General features: G+C 34.7%; 1 protein-coding gene across 6 annotated transcripts in view; it reads left to right on the forward strand.

Moving 5' to 3' along the window:
- Positions 1-24,823, forward strand: part of LOC127723087 (uncharacterized) — a 74,879-nt gene that overhangs the window by 15,893 nt on the left and 34,163 nt on the right. Inside the window, exons 4-5 of one of the 6 annotated variants that reach the window (XM_052229535.1) lie at positions 1,256-1,416; positions 2,783-3,569. The exons of the other annotated variants lie outside the window; for them this stretch is intronic. Of the exons in view, the coding sequence (XP_052085495.1) occupies positions 1,256-1,416; positions 2,783-3,150 (529 nt within the window). The 3' untranslated portion in view covers positions 3,151-3,569. Of the gene's footprint in view, positions 1-1,255; positions 1,417-2,782; positions 3,570-24,823 lie in introns of those variants that run through there. 6 annotated transcript variants of the gene reach the window in all.

Below are 24,823 nucleotides of genomic sequence, written 5' to 3' on the forward strand. Positions count from 1 at the left end.
CCGAAGGGCACCATGTGAGCTTATGCCATCACTTAGCGTCCGTCTTCGTCCGTCGTCTGTCGTCGTCGTCTGTCGTCGTCTGTTGTCGTCTGTCGTCGTCTGTCGTCGTCTGTCGTCGTAAACTATTTAAAAAATCTTATCCTCTGAAACTACTGGGCCAAATACCTTCAAACTTTAACTAAATGTGTCTTAGGGTACCTAGTTTATAAATTGTATCCGAAGTTTTGATCCATCAACAAACAGGGCCGCCATGGCTAAAAATAAAACATAGGGGTCAAATGCAGTTTTTGGCTTATATCTCAAAAACTAAAGCTTTTAGAGCAAATCTGACATGGATAAAATTGTTCAATTGGTCAAGATCTATCAGCTCTGAAATTTTCAGACGAATCGAACAACCCATTGTTGGGTTGCTGCCACCGAATTGGTAGTTTTAACAAAATTTTGCAGTTTTTTGTTATTATTTTGAATATTACTATAGATATATGTAAACTGTAAGCAGCAATAATATTCAGCAAAGTAAGATCTACAAAAAAGTTAAATGACCAAAATTGTCAATTGACCCCTTAAGGAGTTATTGCCCTTTAAAAACAATTTTACACAATTTGTTCATCAAGTTTGCTAACATTTAAAAATCTTCTCCTCTGAAACTACTGTGCCGATTACCTTCAAACTTTAAATAAATGTTCCTTAGAGTATCTTGTTTATAAATTATATCCGAAGTTGGTATCCATCGACAAACATGGCCGCCATGGCTAAAAATAGAACATAAGGGTCAAATGCAGTTTTTGGCTTATATCTCAAAAACTAAATCTTTTAGAGCAGATGTGACATGGGGTAAAATTTTTTAATTGGTCAAGATCTATCGGCCCTGAAATTATCAGACGAATCGAACAACCCATTGTTGGGTTGTTGCCACCGAATTGGTAGTTTTAACAAAATTTTGCAGTTTTTTGTTATTATTTTGAATATTACTATAGATATATGTAAACTGTAAGCAGCAATAATGTTCAGCAAAGTAAGATCTACAAAAAAGTTAAATGACCAAAATTGTCAATTGACCCCTTAAGGAGTTATTGACCTTTAAAGACAATTTTACACAATTTGTTCATCAAGTTTGCTAACATTTAAAAATCTTCTCCTCTAAAATACAGGTGAGCGATTCAGGCTCTCGAGAGCCTCTTGTTTATGTAAAAAATGCCTATATAAAATAAAACAAATTTTATAATACAATTAACTGTTTTATTTCTACTTCCAGATTTGATATTTCAGTACCAGCATATAATTTTTCCAAAACTTTCTATAACACAGAAAAGAAAGCAGTCTGTGTAACAGAAAAGTTTTCAGAGATTACGGAGGAATCTACTATGGACTGTCTGTCAACAGCACATTTTGGTCTACTTTCACTTTATATGGGAGGTAAGGTCAGGATATAGATAACATTTATTAGTATAAACCTCTTTTGATGCCCCTGCTGTAGGCATGTGGGGCATAAAATGTTACTCTTGACCGTCCATCTTTCCATTCTTCCATCTTTCTGTCTGTCCCTCCCAATTTCGTTTGTTTGAAGCTTGAACGGGGGCATTCTTGTCCTCAGACTCATTCTTCTTTTATTGTATTCTCTTGTAAAAGCTAATACCAGATTTAGCCGGCTTGACTGTCAGTTATAGTTTACAGGGAAGGAAACTTGCAGGCACCCAGTAGTCTATGATCCCATCAATTTGAGCTGGGCTGCTAATTTTTTCCACATTATTATTCATAATCATATAACACTGGGCTACCAAAAATATTGGCTTGGCTACCTCTTGAATATATTTATTTCCATCCTTTGTTGATAATAAAACAAATTATTGCTATTTTCTTAAATTTTGCTTTGATCTTTTTTTGTGATAATTTTCCAAATCAAGCTACTTGGCTGAGAATGGAAAATAGTGATAAACAGGTTATCTATGGTCTTTAAACTCTGGGTAGTTTCTTGACAACATCTCATCTCCTGGCTATTATAGCCTTGATCACATCTCATGTTCTACATATTATAGCCCAACAATGAGTATGAAGTAAAAAATCTCTCTTTATTTTTAAAACCATGGACAATCTATAAATAAGAGACATGGGTGCTGTCAAAAACTGTAAGATTAAAAAAACAAGCAACATAATGGCTTAATAAAACAGACAAACAAATATATAGCTATCTGACATGGAACTGCATTTGAATTCACAAAGTGAATTGTAAAATAATTGAGGAAAACAAAATGGACATTTATATGGTGATCGTTTGGTGTTCTCCCCTTCAAGTTTTATTATTTGTTCTTTATATATAGAATATCAAAGGTGAAAGAGTCACCATAGAAATATTGTCTGCTCTATGGTCAGGTTGTTGTCTCTTTGACACATTCCCCATTTCCATTCTCAATTTTATCTTTATCCCCAACTTTGTTAAAAAAACAATTAACTGATTGTAAATTCAAATGTAGCATCAAGCATCTGTACACAATGTTGTTTTTTTTTTAAATTAGAACATGGCTTTGTTTACAAAGTGAAAGTAGAGCATCATATTATAATTTATATTTTATAAATCAGAACATATTTGGTTGATATAAAAATTATAATCAATCTAATCAGTAATTCCTGTTAAATATTTCAAAGCAAACTAGATATTGGAAATGGAAAGCTGAATAACTATATTACTGTTACCATAGTAATTAGTTTTCTAAACATATTAGATGAAATTGAATTTACATGTATGATCTTTGATCATTTTACCAACAATTAATTTATATTTCAGATATAAATACTGCTAAAGATTGTGGGAAAACGTTACTTAAGTTCATTAAAGCACAGCCTGACATTGAAAAAGAATTATTGCTACGCATGTCTGCTAAGACTGGTTCCTTGCTTACAGTTGTTCCTGACAATATGGAGCCTTTTTATAAAATCAAAAAGGAAAGTCCAAATCAACTTTATTTCTTTCTTGGTTACCATGGTATTTTTATGACCAAGTTATACCAAGCAACACAGGATACACGATTTCTTGACAGTGCTGTTCAAATCTTAGACTTTGCTCTGACTTGTCACGAAAGCATATTTTCGTTTAGTTTCAGTCATAAAGTAGCCTATGCCGCTGCACTGGTTGCAACAGAAACAAAAAAATGAGAAATATAAAGATATGGCAATCAGAATTTGTGAATTTTTACTGTCAATTCAAATGGAAAATGGTTTGTTTGGTAAAGACTTTGAACCAATTGACAAATATGACCAGTCTGCTGAAATAGCTATATGGCTGCGAGGAGTTGCCAGTGAACTCAATAAATTGAAATAACTTGTAATAGCTGTCAATTTTTGTATTTGCTCCTTGACGAGTCTTAAAGTTTGCTTTATAACTATTTTATTTACATGCCAAGTTTTGTGACCACTGGAAATGTAGGTTCAGTGTCTGCTGACTTTAGGAAATAATGGTATATTTTATGTTAATAATAGACTTTATCATGTTTATATTTAACAGATTAAACAACTTTTAAATAAAAGAAGTCAACATGTCAAACGACATCAGTGGACTCCTTAAACATGTTAAATGAGTTATTGCCTTTAAATGACAAATTTGCCATTTCAAGAGAACTTGATAATATAAAAAAAAAAGATCAGCAAGACAAAATCTACAAAACAGTCGACATTGCAGAAGTTGTCATGCTACAGGTTATAATAAGGAGGTATTGACCTTATTAACAATTTTTACCCATAGTTTTGTTTTTTACAGAAACTTTAAAGTTAATAGAGAGCAAATGAATGCATATATCAGCAGGGCAAGATCTACTAATCAGTCAACATGTCAGACAAATTCATTTAATATTTTAAAGCAGTACTTCCCCTTGAATGACAATTTTTGCCATTTTTGTCTACAAATAAGTCAACATTGCTGAAATAGTCAGTTGACTTCTTGTAGAAATTATTGCCCTTTAATGAAGATTTTACCCATATCTGTGGGTTTTTATTTGTGGCAACTATTTTATATACAGAAAAATTGTAGGAAACATAAATGTTCACCAGGCAAGACCTACTTAAATGTCAACATTGGGGAAAATACCAGTCTATTACTTATAGGAGTAATTGCTGCTTTTGACAATCTTTTCATACCTTTATAGATCTGTTTTTAAAAAAGAACATTTGAAGCAACAAAATTATTCACCATATTACCTACACCAACTGGTGTCACAATAATACTAAGACACCAACTGGTGTCACCGTATTACTAAGACACCAACTTGTGTCACCATATTACTCAGATACCAACTCATGTCACCGTATATTAAGACGACATATCTTGTCACCATAATACTAATACATCACTCTTATATCCGTGTTACTAAGAAAACAATTCGTGTCACTGTATCACCAACATATCTTGTGTCACCATGTTACGAAGACATCAACTGGTGTCACCATATAACTAAGATAACATCTCGTGTCACCATATTATTGAAAGATAAACTCGTCACATATCATCAATGCATCTTGTGTCACCGTATTACTAACACCTCAACTGGTGTCACCATATTACTAGGATATTATCCTGTACCACTGTTTTACTATGCCATCAGCTCATGCCACTGTATAACTAACACCTCAACTGGTGTCACCATATTACTAGGATATTATCCCGTACCACTGTTTTACTATGCCATTACCTCATGCCACTGTATAACTAAAACATCAAATGGTGTCACCATATTTCTAGGATATTATCCTGTACCACTGTTTTACTATGCCATTAGCTCATGCCACTGTATAACTAACACCTCAACTGGTGTCACCATATTACTAGGATATTATCCCGTACCACTGTTTTACTATGCCATTACCTCATGCCACTGTATATCTTAGACATCAACTGGTGTCACCATATTACTAGGATATTATCCTGTACCACTGTTTTACTATGCCATCAGCTCATGCCACTGTACAACTAACACCTCAACTGGTGTCACCATATTACTAGGATATTATCCCGTAACACTGTTTTACTATGCCATTACCTCATGCCTCTGTATAACTAAAACATCAACTGGTGTCACCATATTACTAGGATATTATCCCGTACCACTGTTTTACTATGCCATTACCTCATGCCACTGTATAACTAAGACATCAACTGGTATCACCATATTACTAGGATATTATCCCGTACCACTGTTTTACTAAGCTATTACCTCATGCCACTGTATAACTAACACCTCAACTGGTATCACCATATTACTAGGATATTATCCCGTACCACTGTTTTACTATGCCATTACCTCATGCCTCTGTATAACTAAGACATCAACTGGTATCACCATATTACTAGGATATTATCCCGTACCACTGTTTTACTAAGCTATTACCTCATGCCACTGTATAACTAACACCTCAACTGGTGTCACCATATTACTAGGATATTATCCCGTACCACTGTTTTACTATGCCATTACCTCATGCCACTGTATAACTAAGACCTCAACTGGTATCACCATATTACTAGGATATTATCCCGTACCACTGTTTTACTATGCCATTACCTCATGCCACTGTATAACTAACACCTCAACTGGTGTCACCATATTGTTAATACATCAAGTAGTGTCACAATACCACTACTTTATCATCTCATCAACTTATGTCTCAGTATTACTTAAACATTATTTTGTGTCAGAGCCTGATTAAAACCAGCCCCCACTATACACTTGGGTAAAAGCCTCCATAATCCACTTGCGCGTTTACGCAAGAGTATAGTGGGGGCTGGTTTTAATCAGACTGTTTGTGTCATTTTTTTATGCAGATATCATCTCATGCATGTCGCAGGATTATGATATTAGTTTACTAAATCATAAAGTGGTGTCACTTTATCACTTAAACATCATGTTATGTCATCTTGTGTCACCGTATTATCTACTCAAAACATCATCGCTATGTCATGAGGTTATGATATTAGTTTCACTAATTATATGCAGAGAAACTAGGAAACACTTTCAACGCATTACTGACACCAACTGGTGTCACAGTATCACTTAAGACACCAACTCGTCACTATATCACTAATACATCAAGACTTCATCGCATGTCACAAGCTTAATATATTAGTTAACTAAAGCATCAAGTGATGTAACTATACATATCACTAATACATCATGTTATGTCATCTTACGTCACCGTATTATTTACTCAAGATTTCATTGCATGTTCCTATATATTGTTAACACATTGACACCTGTCATGCACTGTATTACTGAGTAATATAAGTTATTGAATACTGGTATAAACACATTGTAACTGTTTCGGCTCGACAAAATCTCAAAGGCGAGCTAAAAATTGCTGTTTCTCTGTCCTTTTTTATTTTTATTTTGTTTTCATTTATTTTACGGAGTTTGGGGTTAATGGCAGATATGTCCAAGGATAGTCTCTGTTCAATCCATTGGTAACTTTTCTAGAATCGTAGTGATTAAGGACACGACATATTGTTTGTCAGGATCATAAAGGGCACTAAATATTGTGAATACACTTGTCTTTTGTGGCATATAATCGGCTAATTTCTAGATGTATTTTTTTATGTGTCATTGTGTTGATTCTCGTTAACGTATATAAATAGCACATATAAATATAAGGAGATATGGTATATTTGGCAATGAGACGACTATCCACCACTGACCAAATGACATGAATGTAAGCAACAATAGATTGCTTCAAAGCCTTCAACAATAAGCAAAACTCATATACCGTATACATAGTAAGGAAAGTAATAAACGAGTCCAGCATGGCAAAATGTGAAACAATGAAGAGGGTGGTAAAGGGTTATTTTCGTGCAACGTGTTTTGCCATTTTTATTTCATGTGCAACCGTGAAAAAGGCTCGTTATTCACCGTGTTTCGTGAAATCGGTAAAAAGATCAACGTGCAAGAAATTTTTTAATTGTTCGTTCATCGTGAAATGGCTATTTTATTTCGCGTTCTTCCGTGCAGATTACCCCCGTTACGCCCCTCAATGAAAACCACAACATCAACTGTACAAGGCAGCAACAGAAGGCACCCATCCATTTACAGGCTCCTGAATTAACACAGGCACCTGCTTACCGAATGTGGCGGGATTACATGCAAACATGATTGTGAGCTATCAAATCTCCACCAATTACCTAGGACAGCGGTGCACAGTTTTATTTCAAAACTAAAAATACTAGAAATGACTTGACTTATTAGACCGACACAAAACTAAATCGAACTCTAACAAAAAGACAAAAGACACAAAGTACCGACAAAGTACTCACAATCACCAAAAGCTAGTTTAAAGCCAATTACAACTAGTGAATATATACAGTTTCTCAGACTTAAATAACAATCAGTACACATCTAACGGATTTAGTGTAGAGTTTTAGAAGAGCACGACCTTGTGTAATACCAGAATATAACATCGTAGCCTGATGTAGGAGCATAAATCTTCATAACTATATAGCAATACACATATCATTTTGTGTTTTAATTTATTAAAAAAAAAAAAAAAAAAATCAATGTAAGTACCGATAAAGACAATATTCATTCTTCGCGTAACTGTATTGAATCTACTTTGAAGTTCACAGGCTGATATTAAAGTGTTTCACATTATCGTACTTTCCGGCACCTTTATCATCTTGTTCAGTACTCCCTGCTTCCCGTATAACGACTTGATGAGTACAGAACATATGAGCAACGTCACAATGTAAGGATAAAATTTTCTAGTGACGTCACAGTGTAAGAGCAGAATTTTCCGGCGCTGTCACAATGCGCTAGCAGAACATATCAGCGATGTCACAGTATGAGTGCAGAACTTCGAATCAGCACCGAGATAAAGTATTAAGTAACTTTGCATTCAATAACACGATATCATGTACAATGCAGTATTGTAGCTGAGATTTAGTCTCTCTCTGCATTGTCCTGTTTTCGACTTATTTGTACGTTTTTGTTATTTCACAATCTGAAAAGCTACATGTAAGGAGAGCTTAATCGTCAGGAAAATTAGTTGGCCCACTGTAGTGATCATACCAGTCCTTTAGGCGCTTTGGGATTCTCGTCGTCATGTTGTTTTTCGACGTTTTTTTTTCTTCATTTTTTAAGAAGTAATTTAGTGATAACTTTATTGTATTTGCTTAACTAGAGTTTGGACGATTTCGAGTTTGTCTATACAGTTTGTCTATACAGTTTGTCTATACAGTCTGTCTATACAGTTTGTTTATACAGTTTGTCTATACAGTCTGTCTATATAGTTTGTCTATACAGTTTGTTTATACAGTTTGTCTATACAGTTTGTCTATACAGTTTGTCTATACAGTTTGTCTATACAGTCTGTCTATACAGTTTGTCTATACAGTTTGTCTATACAGTCTGTCTATATAGTTTGTCTATACAATCTGTCTATACAGTTTGTCTATACAGTTTATCTATACAGTTTGTCCCATACAGTTTGTCTATACAGTTTGTCTATACAGTCTGTCTATACAGTTTGTCTATACAGTTTGTCCCATACAGTTTGTCTATACAGTTTGGCTATACAGTCTGTCTATACAGTTTGTCTATACAGTTTGGCTATACAGTCTGTCTATTCAGTTTGTCTATACAGTTTGTTTCATGCAGTTTGTCTATACAGTTTGGCTATACAGTCTGTCTATACAGTTTGTCTATACAGTTTGTCTCATACAGTCTGTCTATACAGTTTGTCTATACAGTCTGTCTATACAGTTTGTCTATACAGTTTGGCTATACAGTCTGTCTATACAGTTTGTCTATACAGTTTGCCCCATACAGTTCTGTCTATACAGTTTGTCTATACAGTCTGTCTATATAGTTTGTCTATACAGTCTGTCTTCACAGTCTGTCTATACAGTTTGGCTATTCCGTCTGTCTATACAACCTGTCTATACAATCTGTCTATACAGTTTGTCTATACAGACTGTCAATACAATTTGTCTATACAGTTTGTCTGTACAGTTTGTTTATACAGTTTGTCTATACAGTATGTCTATACAGTTTGTCTATAGAGTTTGCCTATACAGTCTGTCTTTACAGTCTGTCTATACAGTCTGTCTATACAGTTTTTCTATACAGTTTGTCTATACAGTCTGTCTATACAGTTTGTCTATACAGTCTATTTTTATAGTCTGTCTATACAGTTTTGCTATACAGTTTGTCTATACAGTCTGTCTATACAGTTTGTCTTTACAGTCTATTTTTACAGTCTGTCTATACAGTTTTGCTATACAGTTTGTCTATACAGTCTGTCTATACAGTTTGTCTATACAGTTTGTCTATACAGTCTGTCTATACAGTTTGTCTATACAGTTTGTCCCATACAGTTTGGCTATACAGTTTGGCTATACAGTCTGTCTATACAGTTTGTCTATACAGTTTGTCTATACAGTCTGTCTATACAGTTTGTCTATACAGTTTGTCCCATACAGTTTGTCTATACAGTTTGGCTATACAGTCTGTCTATACAGTTTGTCTATACAGTTTGGCTATACAGTCTGTCTATACAGTTTTTCTATACAGTTTGCCCCATACAGTAGGTCTATACAGTTTGGATATACAGTCTGTCTATACAGTTTGTCTATACAGTTTGTCCCGTACAGTCTGTCTATACAGTTTGTCTATACAGTATGTCTATACAGTTTGTCTATACAGTTTGGCTATACAGTCTGTCTATACAGTTTGTCTATACAGTTTGCCCCATACAGTCTGTCTATACAGTTTGTCTATACAGTCTGTCTATATAGTTTGTCTATACAGTCTGTCTTTACAGTCTGTCTATACAGTTTGGCTATTCCGTCTGTCTATACAACCTGTCTATACAGTCTGTCCATACAGTTTGTCTATACAGTCTGTCTATACAGTTTGTCTATACAGACTGTCTATACAATTTGTCTATACAGTTTGTCTGTACAGTTTGTTTATACAGTTTGTCTATACAGTATGTCTATACAGTTTGTCTATAGAGTTTGCCTATACAGTCTGTCTTTACAGTCTGTCTATACAGTCTGTCTATACAGTTTTTCTATACAGTTTGTCTATACAGTCTGTCTATACAGTTTGTCTATACAGTCTATTTTTACAGTCTGTCTATACAGTTTTGCTATACAGTTTGTCTATACAGTCTGTCTATACAGTTTGTCTATACAGTCTATTTTTACAGTCTGTCTATACAGTTTTGCTATACAGTTTGTCTATACAGTTTGTCTATACAGAATGTCTATACAGTCTGTCTATACAGTTTACCTATACAGTCTGACTGTATAGACAAACTGTATAGCCAAACTGTATAGACAGACTGTAAAAGAGGGACGAAAGATACCAGAGGGTCAGTCAAACTCATAGATCGAAAACAAACTGACAACGCCATGGCCAAAAATTAAAAGACAAACAGACAAATAATAGTACAGATGACACAACATAGAAAACTAAAGACTAAGCAACACGAACCCCACCAAAAACTGGGGGTGATCTCAGGTGCTCCGGAAGGGTAAGCAGATCCTGCTCCACGTGTGGCACCCGTCATGTTGCTTATGTTATTACAAATCCGATAAATAGTCTAATTCGGTAAGTCACATTCGTGAAAAGGGAAGGGTATTGTAGTTACGACATAAGGAACATATCCGATATCATCTGTGAAACGGTTATTCCATAACGGTCAACCAACTCGTGATTGCGTCCGTAAAATTTACGAAGGGATGATTTCAACTTCACCATTTGGAACTCTTGGCTTAATAGCTTCCTTGTGAGCAGCAATCCTCTATCAAGGAAATCATGATAGGAAACACAAGCCCGGGAATATCGTATCAATTGGGAGATATATACTCCGTATGCAGGCGCTGCTGGAATGTTGCTACATAGAAATGGAAAGTTCACAATTGGGAAGCTGAAATTATCTCTTTTGTCGTAAAGTTTTGTTTTCAACCGACCCTCATTGTCAATTTCTAGAAGTAAGTCAAGATATGAGGCAGACTTAACAGTATCTGTAGTATCCTTTATCTCTAGTTCGATGGGATAGATTTGTTCAACATAGTCACCAAATTTTGTATTATTTAGTGGAGGAACATCATCTATATGGCGGTTCCTGTATGAAGTCAGCCTCATAATAATAAAGAAACAAGTCGGCAAGTAGAGGGGCACAATTGGTTCCCATTGGAATTCCGACAGTCTGTTGAAAAACACGTCCTCCAAACGTAACAAATATGTTGTCAATCAAGAAATCAAGCATCTTGATAATGTCAGTTTCAAAGAATTTTTTGTTTGAATCAGAGTGAAAGAAAGTAATACCAACTCTTTCAATTTGTCTTTTAGTTTGGAATGGGGAATACTTGTGTAAAGTGTAGAAAAGTCAAATGTTTTAATACTATTGCAAGATGAGAGAGTCTTAGATTGTATGTACTCTAAAAGATCTTTGGAATTTTTTAGTATCCACATCTGATTCACGCCTCCTCTAGAATAGGCAGTGTCACAATAACTTTGGAACCCGGCTTTGATTGCTGATAAAATAGATGTTAATAATTTAGAAAGAGGTTTCGTGGAGCACTTGGAAGACCCAGCAATATACCGTTGTTTGTAAGGACATTTATGTAGTTTAGGTATCCAATACAGTGATGGAAGATCCAGTTCTTCATCTTTGGTTGAAATTCCAAAGGAACATAGAACAGACCTATGATTATCCAGGATTTCCTCTTTGGTAAGTGTCGTGAGGGTATATGTTGAGTTTCCAAGTGAATTGTCAATACCTAATTCATTTATCAAGCAGTTTATGTAATGATATTTACAGTCTATACAGTTTGTCTATACAACCTGTCTATACAGTCTGTCTATACAGTTTGTCTATACAGTCTGTCTATACAATCTGTCTTTACAGTCTGTCTATACAGTTTGCCTATACAGTCTGTCTATACACTTTGTCTATACAGTCTGTCTATACAGTTTGTCTATAAAGTCTGTATATACAGTCTGTCTATACAGTCTGTCTATACAGTTTGTCTATAAAGTCTGTATTTACAGTCTGTCTATACAGTCTGTCTATACAGTCTGTCTATACAGTTTGTCTATACAGTCTGGCTATACAATCTGTCTATACAGTCTGTCTATACAGTTTACCTATACAGTCTGTCTATACAGTTTGCCTATACAATCTGTCTATACAGTCTGTCTATGCAGTATGTCTATACAGATTGTCTATAAAGTCTGTATATACAGTTTGCCTATACAGTCTGTCTATACAGTCTGTCTATACAGTTTGTCTATAAAGTCTGTATATATAGTTTTCCTATACAGTCTGTCTATACAGTCTGTCCATACAGTTTGTCTATAAAGTCTGTATATACAGTTTGCTTATACAGTCTGTCTATACAGTCTGTTTTTTACAGTTTGTCTATAAAGTCTGTATATACAGTTTGCCTATACAGTCTGTCTATACAGTCTGTCTATACAGTTTGTCTATAAAGTCTGTATATACAGTTTACCTATACAGTCTGTCTATACAGTCTGTCTATACAGTTTGTCTATAAAGTCTGTATATACAGTTTCCCTACTCAGTCTGTCTATACAGTTTGTCTATACAGTTTGTCTATACAGTTTGTCTATAAAGTCTGTATATACAGTTTTCCTATACAGTCTGTCTATACAGTTTGTCTATACAGTTTGTCCATGCAGTTTGTCTATAAGGTCTGAATATACAGTTTGCCTATACAGTCTGTCTATACAGTCTGTGTATGCAATCTGTCTTTACAGTCTGTCTATACAGTCTGCCTATACAGTCTGTCTATACAGTCTGTCTATACAGTCTGTCTATAGAATCTGTCTATACAGTCTGTGTATACAGTTTGTCAATACAGTTTGTCAATAAAGTCTGTATATACAGTTTTCCTTTACAGTTTGTCTATACAATCTGTCTATACAATCTTTTTTTTACAGTCCGTCTATACAGTTTGCCTATACAGTCTGTCTATACAGTTTGTCTATACAGTCTGTCTATACAGTTTGTCTATAAAGTCTGTCTATACAGTCTGTCTATACAGTCTGTCTATACAGTTTGTCTATGAAGTCTGTCTATACAGTCTGTCTATACAGTTTGTCTATACAGTCTGGCTATACAATCTGTCTATACAGTCTGTCTATACAGTTTACCTTATAGTATACAGTCTGCCTATACAGTTTGCCTTGACAGTCTGTCTATACAGTCTGTCTATACAGTCTGTCTATACAGTTTGTCTATAAAGTCTGTATATACAGTTTGCTTATACAGTCTGTCTATACAGTCTGTCTATACAGTTTGTCTATAAAGTCTGTATTTACAGTTTGCCTATACAGTCTGTCTATACAGTTTGTCTATATAGTTTGTCTATAAAGTCTGTATATACAGTTTGCCTATACGGTCTGTCTATACAGTTTGTCAATGCAGTTTGTCTATAAAGTCTGTATATACAGTTTGCCTATACAGTCTGTCTATACAGTGTGTCTATACAGTCTGTCTATACAGTTTGTCTATACAGTTTGTTTATACAGTTTGTCTATACAGTCTGTCTATATAGTTTGTCTATACAGTTTGTTTATACAGTTTGTCTATACAGTTTGTCTATACAGTTTGTCTATACAGTTTGTCTATACAGTCTGTCTATACAGTTTGTCTATACAGTTTGTCTATACAGTCTGTCTATATAGTTTGTCTATACAATCTGTCTATACAGTTTGTCTATACAGTTTATCTATACAGTTTGTCCCATACAGTTTGTCTATACAGTTTGTCTATACAGTCTGTCTATACAGTTTGTCTATACAGTTTGTCCCATACAGTTTGTCTATACAGTTTGGCTATACAGTCTGTCTATACAGTTTGTCTATACAGTTTGGCTATACAGTCTGTCTATTCAGTTTGTCTATACAGTTTGTTTCATGCAGTTTGTCTATACAGTTTGGCTATACAGTCTGTCTATACAGTTTGTCTATACAGTTTGTCTCATACAGTCTGTCTATACAGTTTGTCTATACAGTCTGTCTATACAGTTTGTCTATACAGTTTGGCTATACAGTCTGTCTATACAGTTTGTCTATACAGTTTGCCCCATACAGTTCTGTCTATACAGTTTGTCTATACAGTCTGTCTATATAGTTTGTCTATACAGTCTGTCTTCACAGTCTGTCTATACAGTTTGGCTATTCCGTCTGTCTATACAACCTGTCTATACAATATGTCTATACAGTTTGTCTATACAGACTGTCAATACAATTTGTCTATACAGTTTGTCTGTACAGTTTGTTTATACAGTTTGTCTATACAGTATGTCTATACAGTTTTGCTATACAGTTTGTCTATACAGTTTGTCTATACAGAATGTCTATACATTTTGTCTATACAGTCTATTTTTACAGTCTGTCTATACAGTTTTGCTATACAGTTTGTCTATACAGTCTGTCTATACAGTTTGTCTATACAGTCTATTTTTACAGTCTGTCTATACAGTTTTGCTATACAGTTTGTCTATACAGTTTGTCTATACAGAATGTCTATACAGTCTGTCTATACAGTTTACCTATACAGTCTGACTGTATAGACAAACTGTATAGCCAAACTGTATAGACAGACTGTAAAAGAGGGACGAAAGATACCAGAGGGTCAGTCAAACTCATAGATCGAAAACAAACTGACAACGCCATGGCCAAAAATTAAAAGACAAACAGACAAATAATAGTACAGATGACACAACATAGAAAACTAAAGACTAAGCAACACGAACCCCACCAAAAACTGGGGGTGATCTCAGGTGCTCCGGAAGGGTAAGCAGATCCTGCTCCACGTGTGGCACCCGTCATGTTGCTTATGTTATTACAAATCCGATAAATAGTCTAATTCGGTAAGTCACATTCGTGAAAAGGGAAGGGTATTGTAGTTACGACATAAGGAACATATCCGATATCATCTGTGAAACGGTTATTCCATAACGGTCAACCAACTCGTGATTGCGTCCGTAAAATTTACGAAGGGATGATTTCAACTTCACCATTTGGAACTCTTGGCTTAATAGCTTCCTTGTGAGCAGCAATCCTCTATCAAGGAAATCATGATAGGAAACACAAGCCCGGGAATATCGTATCAATTGGGAGATATATACTCCGTATGCAGGCGCTGCTGGAATGTTGCTACATAGAAATGGAAAGTTCACAATTGGGAAGCTGAAATTATCTCTTTTGTCGTAAAGTTTTGTTTTCAACCGACCCTCATTGTCAATTTCTAGATGTAAGTCAAGATATGAGGCAGACTTAACAGTATCTGTAGTATCCTTTATCTCTAGTTCGATGGGATAGATTTGTTCAACATAGTCACCAAATTTTGTATTATTTAGTGGAGGAACATCATCTATATGGCGGTTCCTGTATGAAGTCAGCCTCATAATAATAAAGAAACAAGTCGGCAAGTAGAGGGGCACAATTGGTTCCCATTGGAATTCCGACAGTCTGTTGAAAAACACGTCCTCCAAACGTAACAAATATGTTGTCAATCAAGAAATCAAGCATCTTGATAATGTCAGTTTCAAAGAATTTTTTGTTTGAATCAGAGTGAAAGAAAGTAATACCAACTCTTTCAATTTGTCTTTTAGTTTGGAATGGGGAATACTTGTGTAAAGTGTAGAAAAGTCAAATGTTTTAATACTATTGCAAGATGAGAGAGTCTTAGATTGTATGTACTCTAAAAGATCTTTGGAATTTTTTAGTATCCACATCTGATTCACGCCACCTCTAGAATAGGCAGTGTCACAATAACTTTGGAACCCGGCTTTGATTGCTGATAAAATAGATGTTAATAATTTAGAAAGAGGTTTCGTGGAGCACTTGGAAGACCCAGCAATATACCGTTGTTTGTAAGGACATTTATGTAGTTTAGGTATCCAATACAGTGATGGAAGATCCAGTTCTTCATCTTTGGTTGAAATTCCAAAGGAACATAGAACAGACCTATGATTATCCAGGATTTCCTCTTTGGTAAGTGTCGTGAGGGTATATGTTGAGTTTCCAAGTGAATTGTCAATACCTAATTCATTTATCAAGCAGTTTATGTAATGATATTTACAGTCTATACAGTTTGTCTATACAACCTGTCTATACAGTCTGTCTATACAGTTTGTCTATACAGTCTGTCTATACAATCTGTCTTTACAGTCTGTCTATACAGTTTGCCTATACAGTCTGTCTATACACTTTGTCTATACAGTCTGTATATACAGTTTGTCTATAAAGTCTGTATATACAGTCTGTCTATACAGTCTGTCTATACAGTTTGTCTATAAAGTCTGTATTTACAGTCTGTCTATACAGTCTGTCTATACAGTCTGTCTATACAGTTTGTCTATACAGTCTGGCTATACAATCTGTCTATACAGTCTGTCTATACAGTTTACCTATACAGTCTGTCTATACAGTTTGCCTATACAATCTGTCTATACAGTCTGTCTATGCAGTATGTCTATACAGATTGTCTATAAAGTCTGTATATACAGTTTGCCTATACAGTCTGTCTATACAGTCTGTCTATACAGTTTGTCTATAAAGTCTGTATATATAGTTTTCCTATACATTCTGTCTATACAGTCTGTCCATACAGTTTGTCTATAAAGTCTGTATATACAGTTTGCTTATACAGTCTGTCTATACAGTCTGTTTTTTACAGTTTGTCTATAAAGTCTGTATATACAGTTTGCCTATACAGTCTGTCTATACAGTCTGTCTATACAGTTTGTCTATAAAGTCTGTATATACAGTTTACCTATACAGTCTGTCTATACAGTCTGTCTATACAGTTTGTCTATAAAGTCTGTATATACAGTTTCCCTACTCAGTCTGTCTATACAGTTTGTCTATACAGTTTGTCTATAAAGTCTGTATATACAGTTTTCCTATACAGTCTGTCTATACAGTTTGTCTATACAGTTTGTCCATGCAGTTTGTCTATAAGGTCTGAATATACAGTTTGCCTATACAGTCTGTCTATACAGTCTGTGTATGCAATCTGTCTTTACAGTCTGTCTATACAGTCTGCCTATACAGTCTGTCTATACAGTCTGTCTATACAGTCTGTCTATAGAGTCTGTCTATACAGTCTGTGTATACAGTTTGTCAATACAGTTTGTCAATAAAGTCTGTATATACAGTTTTCCTTTACAGTTTGTCTATACAATCTGTCTATACAATCTTTTTTTTACAGTCCGTCTATACAGTTTGCCTATACAGTCTGTCTATACAGTTTGTCTATACAGTCTGTCTATACAGTTTGTCTATAAAGTCTGTCTATACAGTCTGTCTATACAGTCTGTCTATACAGTTTGTCTATGAAGTCTGTCTATACAGTCTGTCTATACAGTTTGTCTATACAGTCTGGCTATACAATCTGTCTATACAGTCTGTCTATACAGTTTACCTTATAGTATACAGTCTGCCTATACAGTTTGCCTTGACAGTCTGTCTATACAGTCTGTCTATACAGTCTGTCTATACAGTTTGTCTATAAAGTCTGTATATACAGTTTGCTTATACAGTCTGTCTATACAGTCTGTCTATACAGTTTGTCTATAAAGTCTGTATTTACAGTTTGCCTATACAGTCTGTCTATACAGTTTGTCTATATAGTTTGTCTATAAAGTCTGTATATACAGTTTGCCTATACGGTCTGTCTATACAGTTTGTCAATGCAGTTTGTCTATAAAGTCTGTATATACAGTTTGCCTATACAGTCTGTCTAAACAGTGTGTCTATACAGTCTGTCTATACAGTTTGTCTATACAGTTTGCCTATACAGTCTGTTTATACAGTTTGTCTATACAGTTTGTCTATACAGTCTGTCTATACAGTTTGTCTATACAGTTTGCCTATTCAGTCTGTTTATACAGTTTGTCTATACAGTTTGTCTATAAAGTCTGTATATACCGATTGCCTATACAGTCTGTCTATATAGTTTGTCTATACAGTTTGTCTATAAAGTCTGTATATACAGTTTGCCTATACAGTCTGTCTATACAGTCTGTCTGTACAGTTTGTCTATAAAGTCTGTATATACAGTTTGCCTATACAGTCTGTCTATACAGTGTGTCTATACAGTCTGTCTATACAGTTTGTCTAAACAGTTTGCCTATACAGTCTGTTTATACAGTTTGTCTATACAGTTTGTCTATACAGTCTGTCTATACAGTTTGTCTATACAGTTTGCCTATACAGTCTGTTTATACAGTTTGTCTATACAGTTTGTCTATAAAGTCTGTATATACAGATTGCCTATACAGTCTGTCTATATAGTTTGTCTATACAGTTTGTCTATAAAGTCTGTATATACAGTTTGCCTATACAGTCTGTCTATACAGTTTGTCAATGCAGTTTGTCTATAAAGTCTGTATATACAGTTTGCCTATACAGTCTGTCTATACAGTTTGTCTATACAGTCTGTCTATACAGTTTGTCTATACAGTTTGTTTCATGCAGTTTGTCTATACAGTTTGTCTATACAGTTTGTCTATAAAGTCTGTCTATACAGTTTGTCTATACAGTCTGTCTATACAGTCTGTCTATACAGTTTGTCTATAAAGTCTGTATATACAGATTGCCTATACAGTCTGTCTATACAGTTTGTCTATACAGTTTGTCTATAAAGTCTGTATATACAGTTTGCCTATACAGTCTGTCTATACAGTTTTTCTATAGAATTTGTCTATAAAGTCTGTATATACAGTTTGCCTATACAGTCTGTCTATACAGTCTGTCTATCCAGTTTGTCTATAAAGTCTGTATATACAATTTGCCTATACAGTCTGTCTATACAGTTTGTCTATAAAGTCTGTATATACAGTTTGCCTATACAGTCTGTCTATACAGTTTGTCTATACAGTTTGTCTATAAAGTCTGTATATACAGTTTGCCTATACAGTCTGTCTTTACAGTTTGTCCATTCAGTTTGTCTATAAAGTCTGAATATACAGTTTGCCTATACAGTCTGCCTATACAGTCTATCTAGTTTGTCTATAAAGTCTGTATATACAGTTTGCCTAAACAGTTTGTCTATACAGTCTGTCTATACAGTTTGCCTATACAGTCTGTCTATACAGTCTGTCTATACAGTTTGTCTATAAAGTCTGTATATACAGTTTGCCTATACAGTCTGTCTATACAGTCTGTCTATACAGTTTGTCTATAAAGTCTGTATATACAGTTTGCCTACTCAGTCTGTCTATACAGTTTGTCTATACAGTTTGTCTATAAAGTCTGTATATACAGTTTGCCTATACAGTCTGTCTATACAGTCTGTCTATACAGTTTGTCTATAAAGTCTGTATATACAGTTTGCCTACTCAGTCTGTCTATACAGTTTGTCTATACAGTTTGTCTATAAAGTCTGTATATACAGTTTGCCTATACAGTCTGTCTATACAGTTTGTCCATGCAGTTTGTATATGTTAAACATCGCACTTTTACCTTTAGTTGATTACATCCTTACGTTTTGATCTCTGGTGGACTGCTGTCTCATAAGCAATCATACTACATCATTTAATTTCTATATTGAAATGTCCTTTTGGTGAACTATTGTTGTTGTTGCTCACTGACATACATGTACTATAGTAAACCACTTTTCATTCCAGTATTGAACAATGTTTTCAAAAACGTCGTATGTGAAATCAATAGAGACACATAAGCATTTTAAAGTCTTTAATATATAAACGATCAACTTATTCAAACAACAAAAATCCGGAAATTGTCGAAAAGCCGCTATGAAGAAAGTTTCCGTTCGCTTCGGCTTTCCTTGCCCATACATGAACACCTTTATTTAACCTGGCCAGGAACACATTTGATGCCGAGTTGAAGGTAAATTGTCCGTCATCTACGTATATGTTACCAATCACGCCGTCTGTTGACACTAAGGTTATATGAATATGATGTTCTCGAACCACCATAATGCTCAATGCAAAAACAGAAACTCCATCTACCGGTGTGATGAAAATTCTATCTCCTGAATTATATGCGTTTCCATTGTTAAGCGTTACGTCATCAAAGACAATTGGTTGGTTCATACCAATAGAAGTAAGGTCTTTCTTCAGTCTGGCATGGAAAGCAACTTGAGTGGTTGCACGAACAGGGCGGTTAAGGCCTCTTTCAGAATCTGTCGATATAAAATTGAGAATGGAAATGGGGAATGTGTCAAAGAGACAACAACCCGACCATAGAGCAGACAACAGCCGAAGGTCACCAATGGGTCTTCAATACAGCGAGAAACTCCCGCACCCGAAGGCGTCCTTCAGCTGACCCCTAAACAAATATGTATACTAGTTCAGTGATAATGGACGTCATACTAAACTCCAAATTATACACAGGAAACTAAAATGAAAAATGATACAAGACTAACAAAGGCCAGAGGCTCCTGACTTAGGACAGGCGCAAAAATGCGGCGGGGTTAAATATGTTTTTTTAGATCTCAACCCTCCCCCTATACCTCTAGCCAATGTAGAAAAAACAAACGCACAACAGTACGTACAGTAAAACTCAGTATAAGAGAAGTCCGAGTCCGATGTCAGAATAGGAAACAAAAGAAAATAAACAAAATGACAATAATACATAAATAACAACAGACTACTAGCAGTTACTGACATGCCAGCTCCAGACCTCAATTAAACTGATTAAAAGATTATGTCTTCATCATATGACTATCAGGCACAATCCCTCCTGTTAGAGGTTTAGTATTATACCGTCATAAAATATATGAGAAGAACATAACCCGTGTCATGCCAACAACTGGTTTTAGAATAAATCTGTTTAATTCCGATGCAAATACCCTATAAGTGAATTAATATTAAAGCCAAAATATGCAACCATTAATGACCTGACAACAGTATCGTAACTATATCCCTTCTTAATAAGTCTGTTTAAAGGTTTTGTTAGCTTTTGAGGTGAATACTGACATTTTTGTGCTTTGTAAAGAATATTACCATAAAAGATTGGATGTGAAATACCCGAACGTATAAGATATCTGCATGTTGAGTTATATTTACAAATGATGTCCTTATACCGATGATAAAATTTAGTAAATGTTTTGATTAGTTTATAATATCGAAAACCCTGGTGTAATAATTTTTCAGTAATACATAAATTTCTCTCGCTAAAATCTAATACGTTGTTACATACACGAGCGAATCGTACAAGTTGAGATATATAAACACCATAAGATGGTGACAATGGAACATCACCATCTAAAAACGGATAATTAACGATAGGAAATGAGAAATCATCTCTTTTATCATAAAATTTTGTATTAAGCTTCCCGTTAATGATATAGATAACAAGATCTAGGAAAGGACAGTGGTCATTGTTAGTATTAGCTTTATTTAAAGTAATTTCAGCAGGATACATTTCTTTAGTATACATACTGAAGTCGTCACTATTGAGAGCCAACATATCATCCAAATATCTAAAAGTATTGTTAAATTTTTGTATCAGATGTTGTTTTGATGGGTCTATGCTGATTTTAGTCATAAATTGTAACTCATAACAATACAAAAAACAGGTCCGCAATAAGTGGTGCACAGTTAGTCCCCATTGGAATTCCGATAACTTGACGATATACGGAATCTCCAAAGCGAACAAAAATGTTATCAAGTAAAAATTCAAGGGCATATAGTATAAAAGCATGTCCAATTGACATAGTTCTTTTGTTTGTTGCTACTAAAAATGACCACAAGAGTTTGAACATATGTATTCGCATTCCGACTTTTTAAATGCCCATTTAATTAGGTGTGTGAATTTTTTCTTAATAAGAATATGAGGCAAAGTGGTATATAGGGTAGAAAAATCACAACTTTGAACCGATTCAAAATCACCAATATATGCATGCAATTTATCAAGTGCATGTCCTTCCGACGAGTTATGTATATTAGTAATGCAGTATAACGGTAAGGTTATGTGTATAATAAGAAATGTCAAACAGCAAGCAAAGACAAAAAAGGGGCAATATGAACGTTGTAGTTTTTTTTTTAATCTTTTTTGTTGGTCTATTGTGGCAAGTTATTTCATTGGAAAATATCCCGCGTCTCTTTATTTTGCTCGTTGTTTCAGTAATATATACATTTAATTTACAATGTAAAACGTAGAATTTGTAAAGCACCTCTCACCGACTTGTAATACGGAAATGTTTGTAATACAAATATTTTTTTGTTTAAACAACATGATATCTGTATGTACATCAACTTAATGCAACTTTTTATGGACCTCAGTGGCAAATTGGTTTAGGTATATGGTCCACACAGACTTTTGACTTAAAATTCAGTTTTTGCATTGGTATACACGTGTTTTTGTGTTACGCCAGTAAAACATGGTGGATTGAACTACTAGTATTTTTTTTTATGATAAACACAAAAATAAAACTACACAAAAGAAAAAGGAGCGATAATTCATGACAAGCAATGAGAACCATTACAATTAAAGAAAGTAACGAAGTTATTTAATACAACTAACAATTTTGTTTGTGTTTTTGTTGGTTTAGTTTTGTTTTATTTTTTTTTTTTTTTTTTGAATGTCCCACTCATACATGCACTTTTAACTAATCTTTAAAGTATCTACGATATTCTTTCTTCCGTAACGGCGTTGTTATGTTGACAGGTCTGAAGTTGCTTTTCGATCGAAAGTATTCTCTCCAGTAGGGCCTCTTGTTTGTTTCCAAGGAATTCTCCCTTAAAAGATTCGACACTGTTATCATCAGAACAATTTGGATCCTTGCCAATAACACAATTACAAAACAGTAAAATTAAAACAGTATGTACATTTACTTTTCTAATGTACAATTCATTATGCCGAAGATTAACTGGTAAAGGAAACAAGAAATATATACAGTAACCTCAAAATCGAGGTCAAGTTAAAAGATTGTAAATTTTAACTGATATGACACGTTTTTCTTCAATATACGAAACATGCATTAGGGGCGCTATATAGAGACCCACAATTTTAGAAGGAAAATAAATATTTTTTTTGAAAGTATCAAATACGAATGGTGTTTATACAGAACTAGAAAAATGGTGAGTATTTGTATATGTTGAAAGTTAATATTGCATGTATAATTTCCATAAAACCCATATTAAACTTTCAGATAGATGAAAGATTCGATGTGACCAAGAAAGCAATAAATTAAGAGCTGCGCCATGAGCGCATGATACGCCGGTTGCTTTTTCAAAGAATAATGTTTTATAACTCCTAAATGTTATATCAGAAATTTATGGGAAAAAAAACTGAAGGGAGGTTATTTTAATAGATATAAACCACTTACCAAGGTTTCATGAAAATTGCTTATAGCACTTCTGAGTTGTTGTCCGAGAACTTGAAAATCCCCCCTTTTAATAAATAAAACCCCATAAAATGGAAGCGTAAAATTTAAAATTTATATAAATTGAAAGGGAGCTCACGTCAATAGATTTAAACAATTCACCATAGTTTCATGAAAGCTGCTCAAAACACTTGAGTTATCGTCCGAAAACTGGAAAACCCCCCTTTTTAATGAATAAAACCCGATTACTCGGAAAGTAAAAATCTAAAATTTATAAAAATCGAAAAGGAGCTCACGTCAATAGATATAAAAAAATCACCAAACTGAGTATCATGCAAATTGGTTAAAGCGTTTTTGAGTTATTGTCCGACATGTCGACGACGGACGGACAGACGGACAACAGTACACCATATTACGTCCCGTAAACGGTTTTGTGTAATCTGCAGTTATGATTAAGAAAACGAAACGAAAAAGTGGTCCATGCCAGTGGCGGATCTAGCGGGGGGGGGGGGGGGGGGACACAGGGGGCACGTGCCTTCCCACAGTCATGGTCACCAAAACATTTTCAAACATAAATTTATTGCTACTGAATTTTCTTATCTAGATCGGAAATTAAGTCACAGCTTGATTTGACTTCCTCAACTGGCCGTTAATTAACCCCAGCTTCAACATGCGTGATTTATGACAACTTATCAATGGGTGTGTAAATAATGACACCTGTGTGTAATGCCTATATCCAAAAGCATTTATGTAAACTACATGTACATGCTGATTGAAATACGAATATTTCTATTTGTTTCTTATACAATATTACAGGATTAAGCAGTGGGATTGAGTTTGATCATGGAAGTAAAAGGAATACTTTGATTAATAAATGAAATCTTCTGAGCAGGAAAGAAATTACCAACAAATCGGTCTTTAAAGAATAGGTATAAATAGATGATTAGTGTCAAGAATGTTGGTATCGGTATGTCATATGCCTTTATTACCAAACACTCGCATTGTTTACGGTTTCTGAGGAATATATCTTTCTCGGACTTTATTTAACAACAAAATACAATTTTCATTAACACACAGAAACATTTATTTTTTAAAACTGAATGTCGTGTTTCTTTTCTCCTTATTTTAAATGGAAACCAACAATTTGTTTTAATAAAAAATACCGGTGCTCCCCCTCCACAAAATATGAATGATCAGTGCCTAATACAGACCTTCTAAAATTCAAACTGACCATTATTCCGTGCGTTCATCGTGTATCGTGCGTGTTGCGTGCGTGCATCGTGCGTGTATCGTGCGTGTACCAATCGTGCGCTCATCATTCATCGTTCCGTGTATTTTCCGTGTAACGTGCGTGTATCGTGTATTCTTAATCGTGTATGGTGCGTGTATCGTGCGTGTATCGTGCGTTCATCAATCATTCATTCTTGACCGTGTATCGTGCGTTCGTCAATCGTGTATAACTGTGTACATCAGATAACGTGCATTTGTCAAACGTTCATCTCTAATCGGGTAA

The sequence above is a fragment of the Mytilus californianus genome, unplaced genomic scaffold (genome assembly GCF_021869535.1).
Source record: "Mytilus californianus isolate M0D057914Y unplaced genomic scaffold, xbMytCali1.0.p SCAF_13, whole genome shotgun sequence".
In the NCBI taxonomy this organism is placed as follows: domain Eukaryota; kingdom Metazoa; phylum Mollusca; class Bivalvia; order Mytilida; family Mytilidae; genus Mytilus; species Mytilus californianus.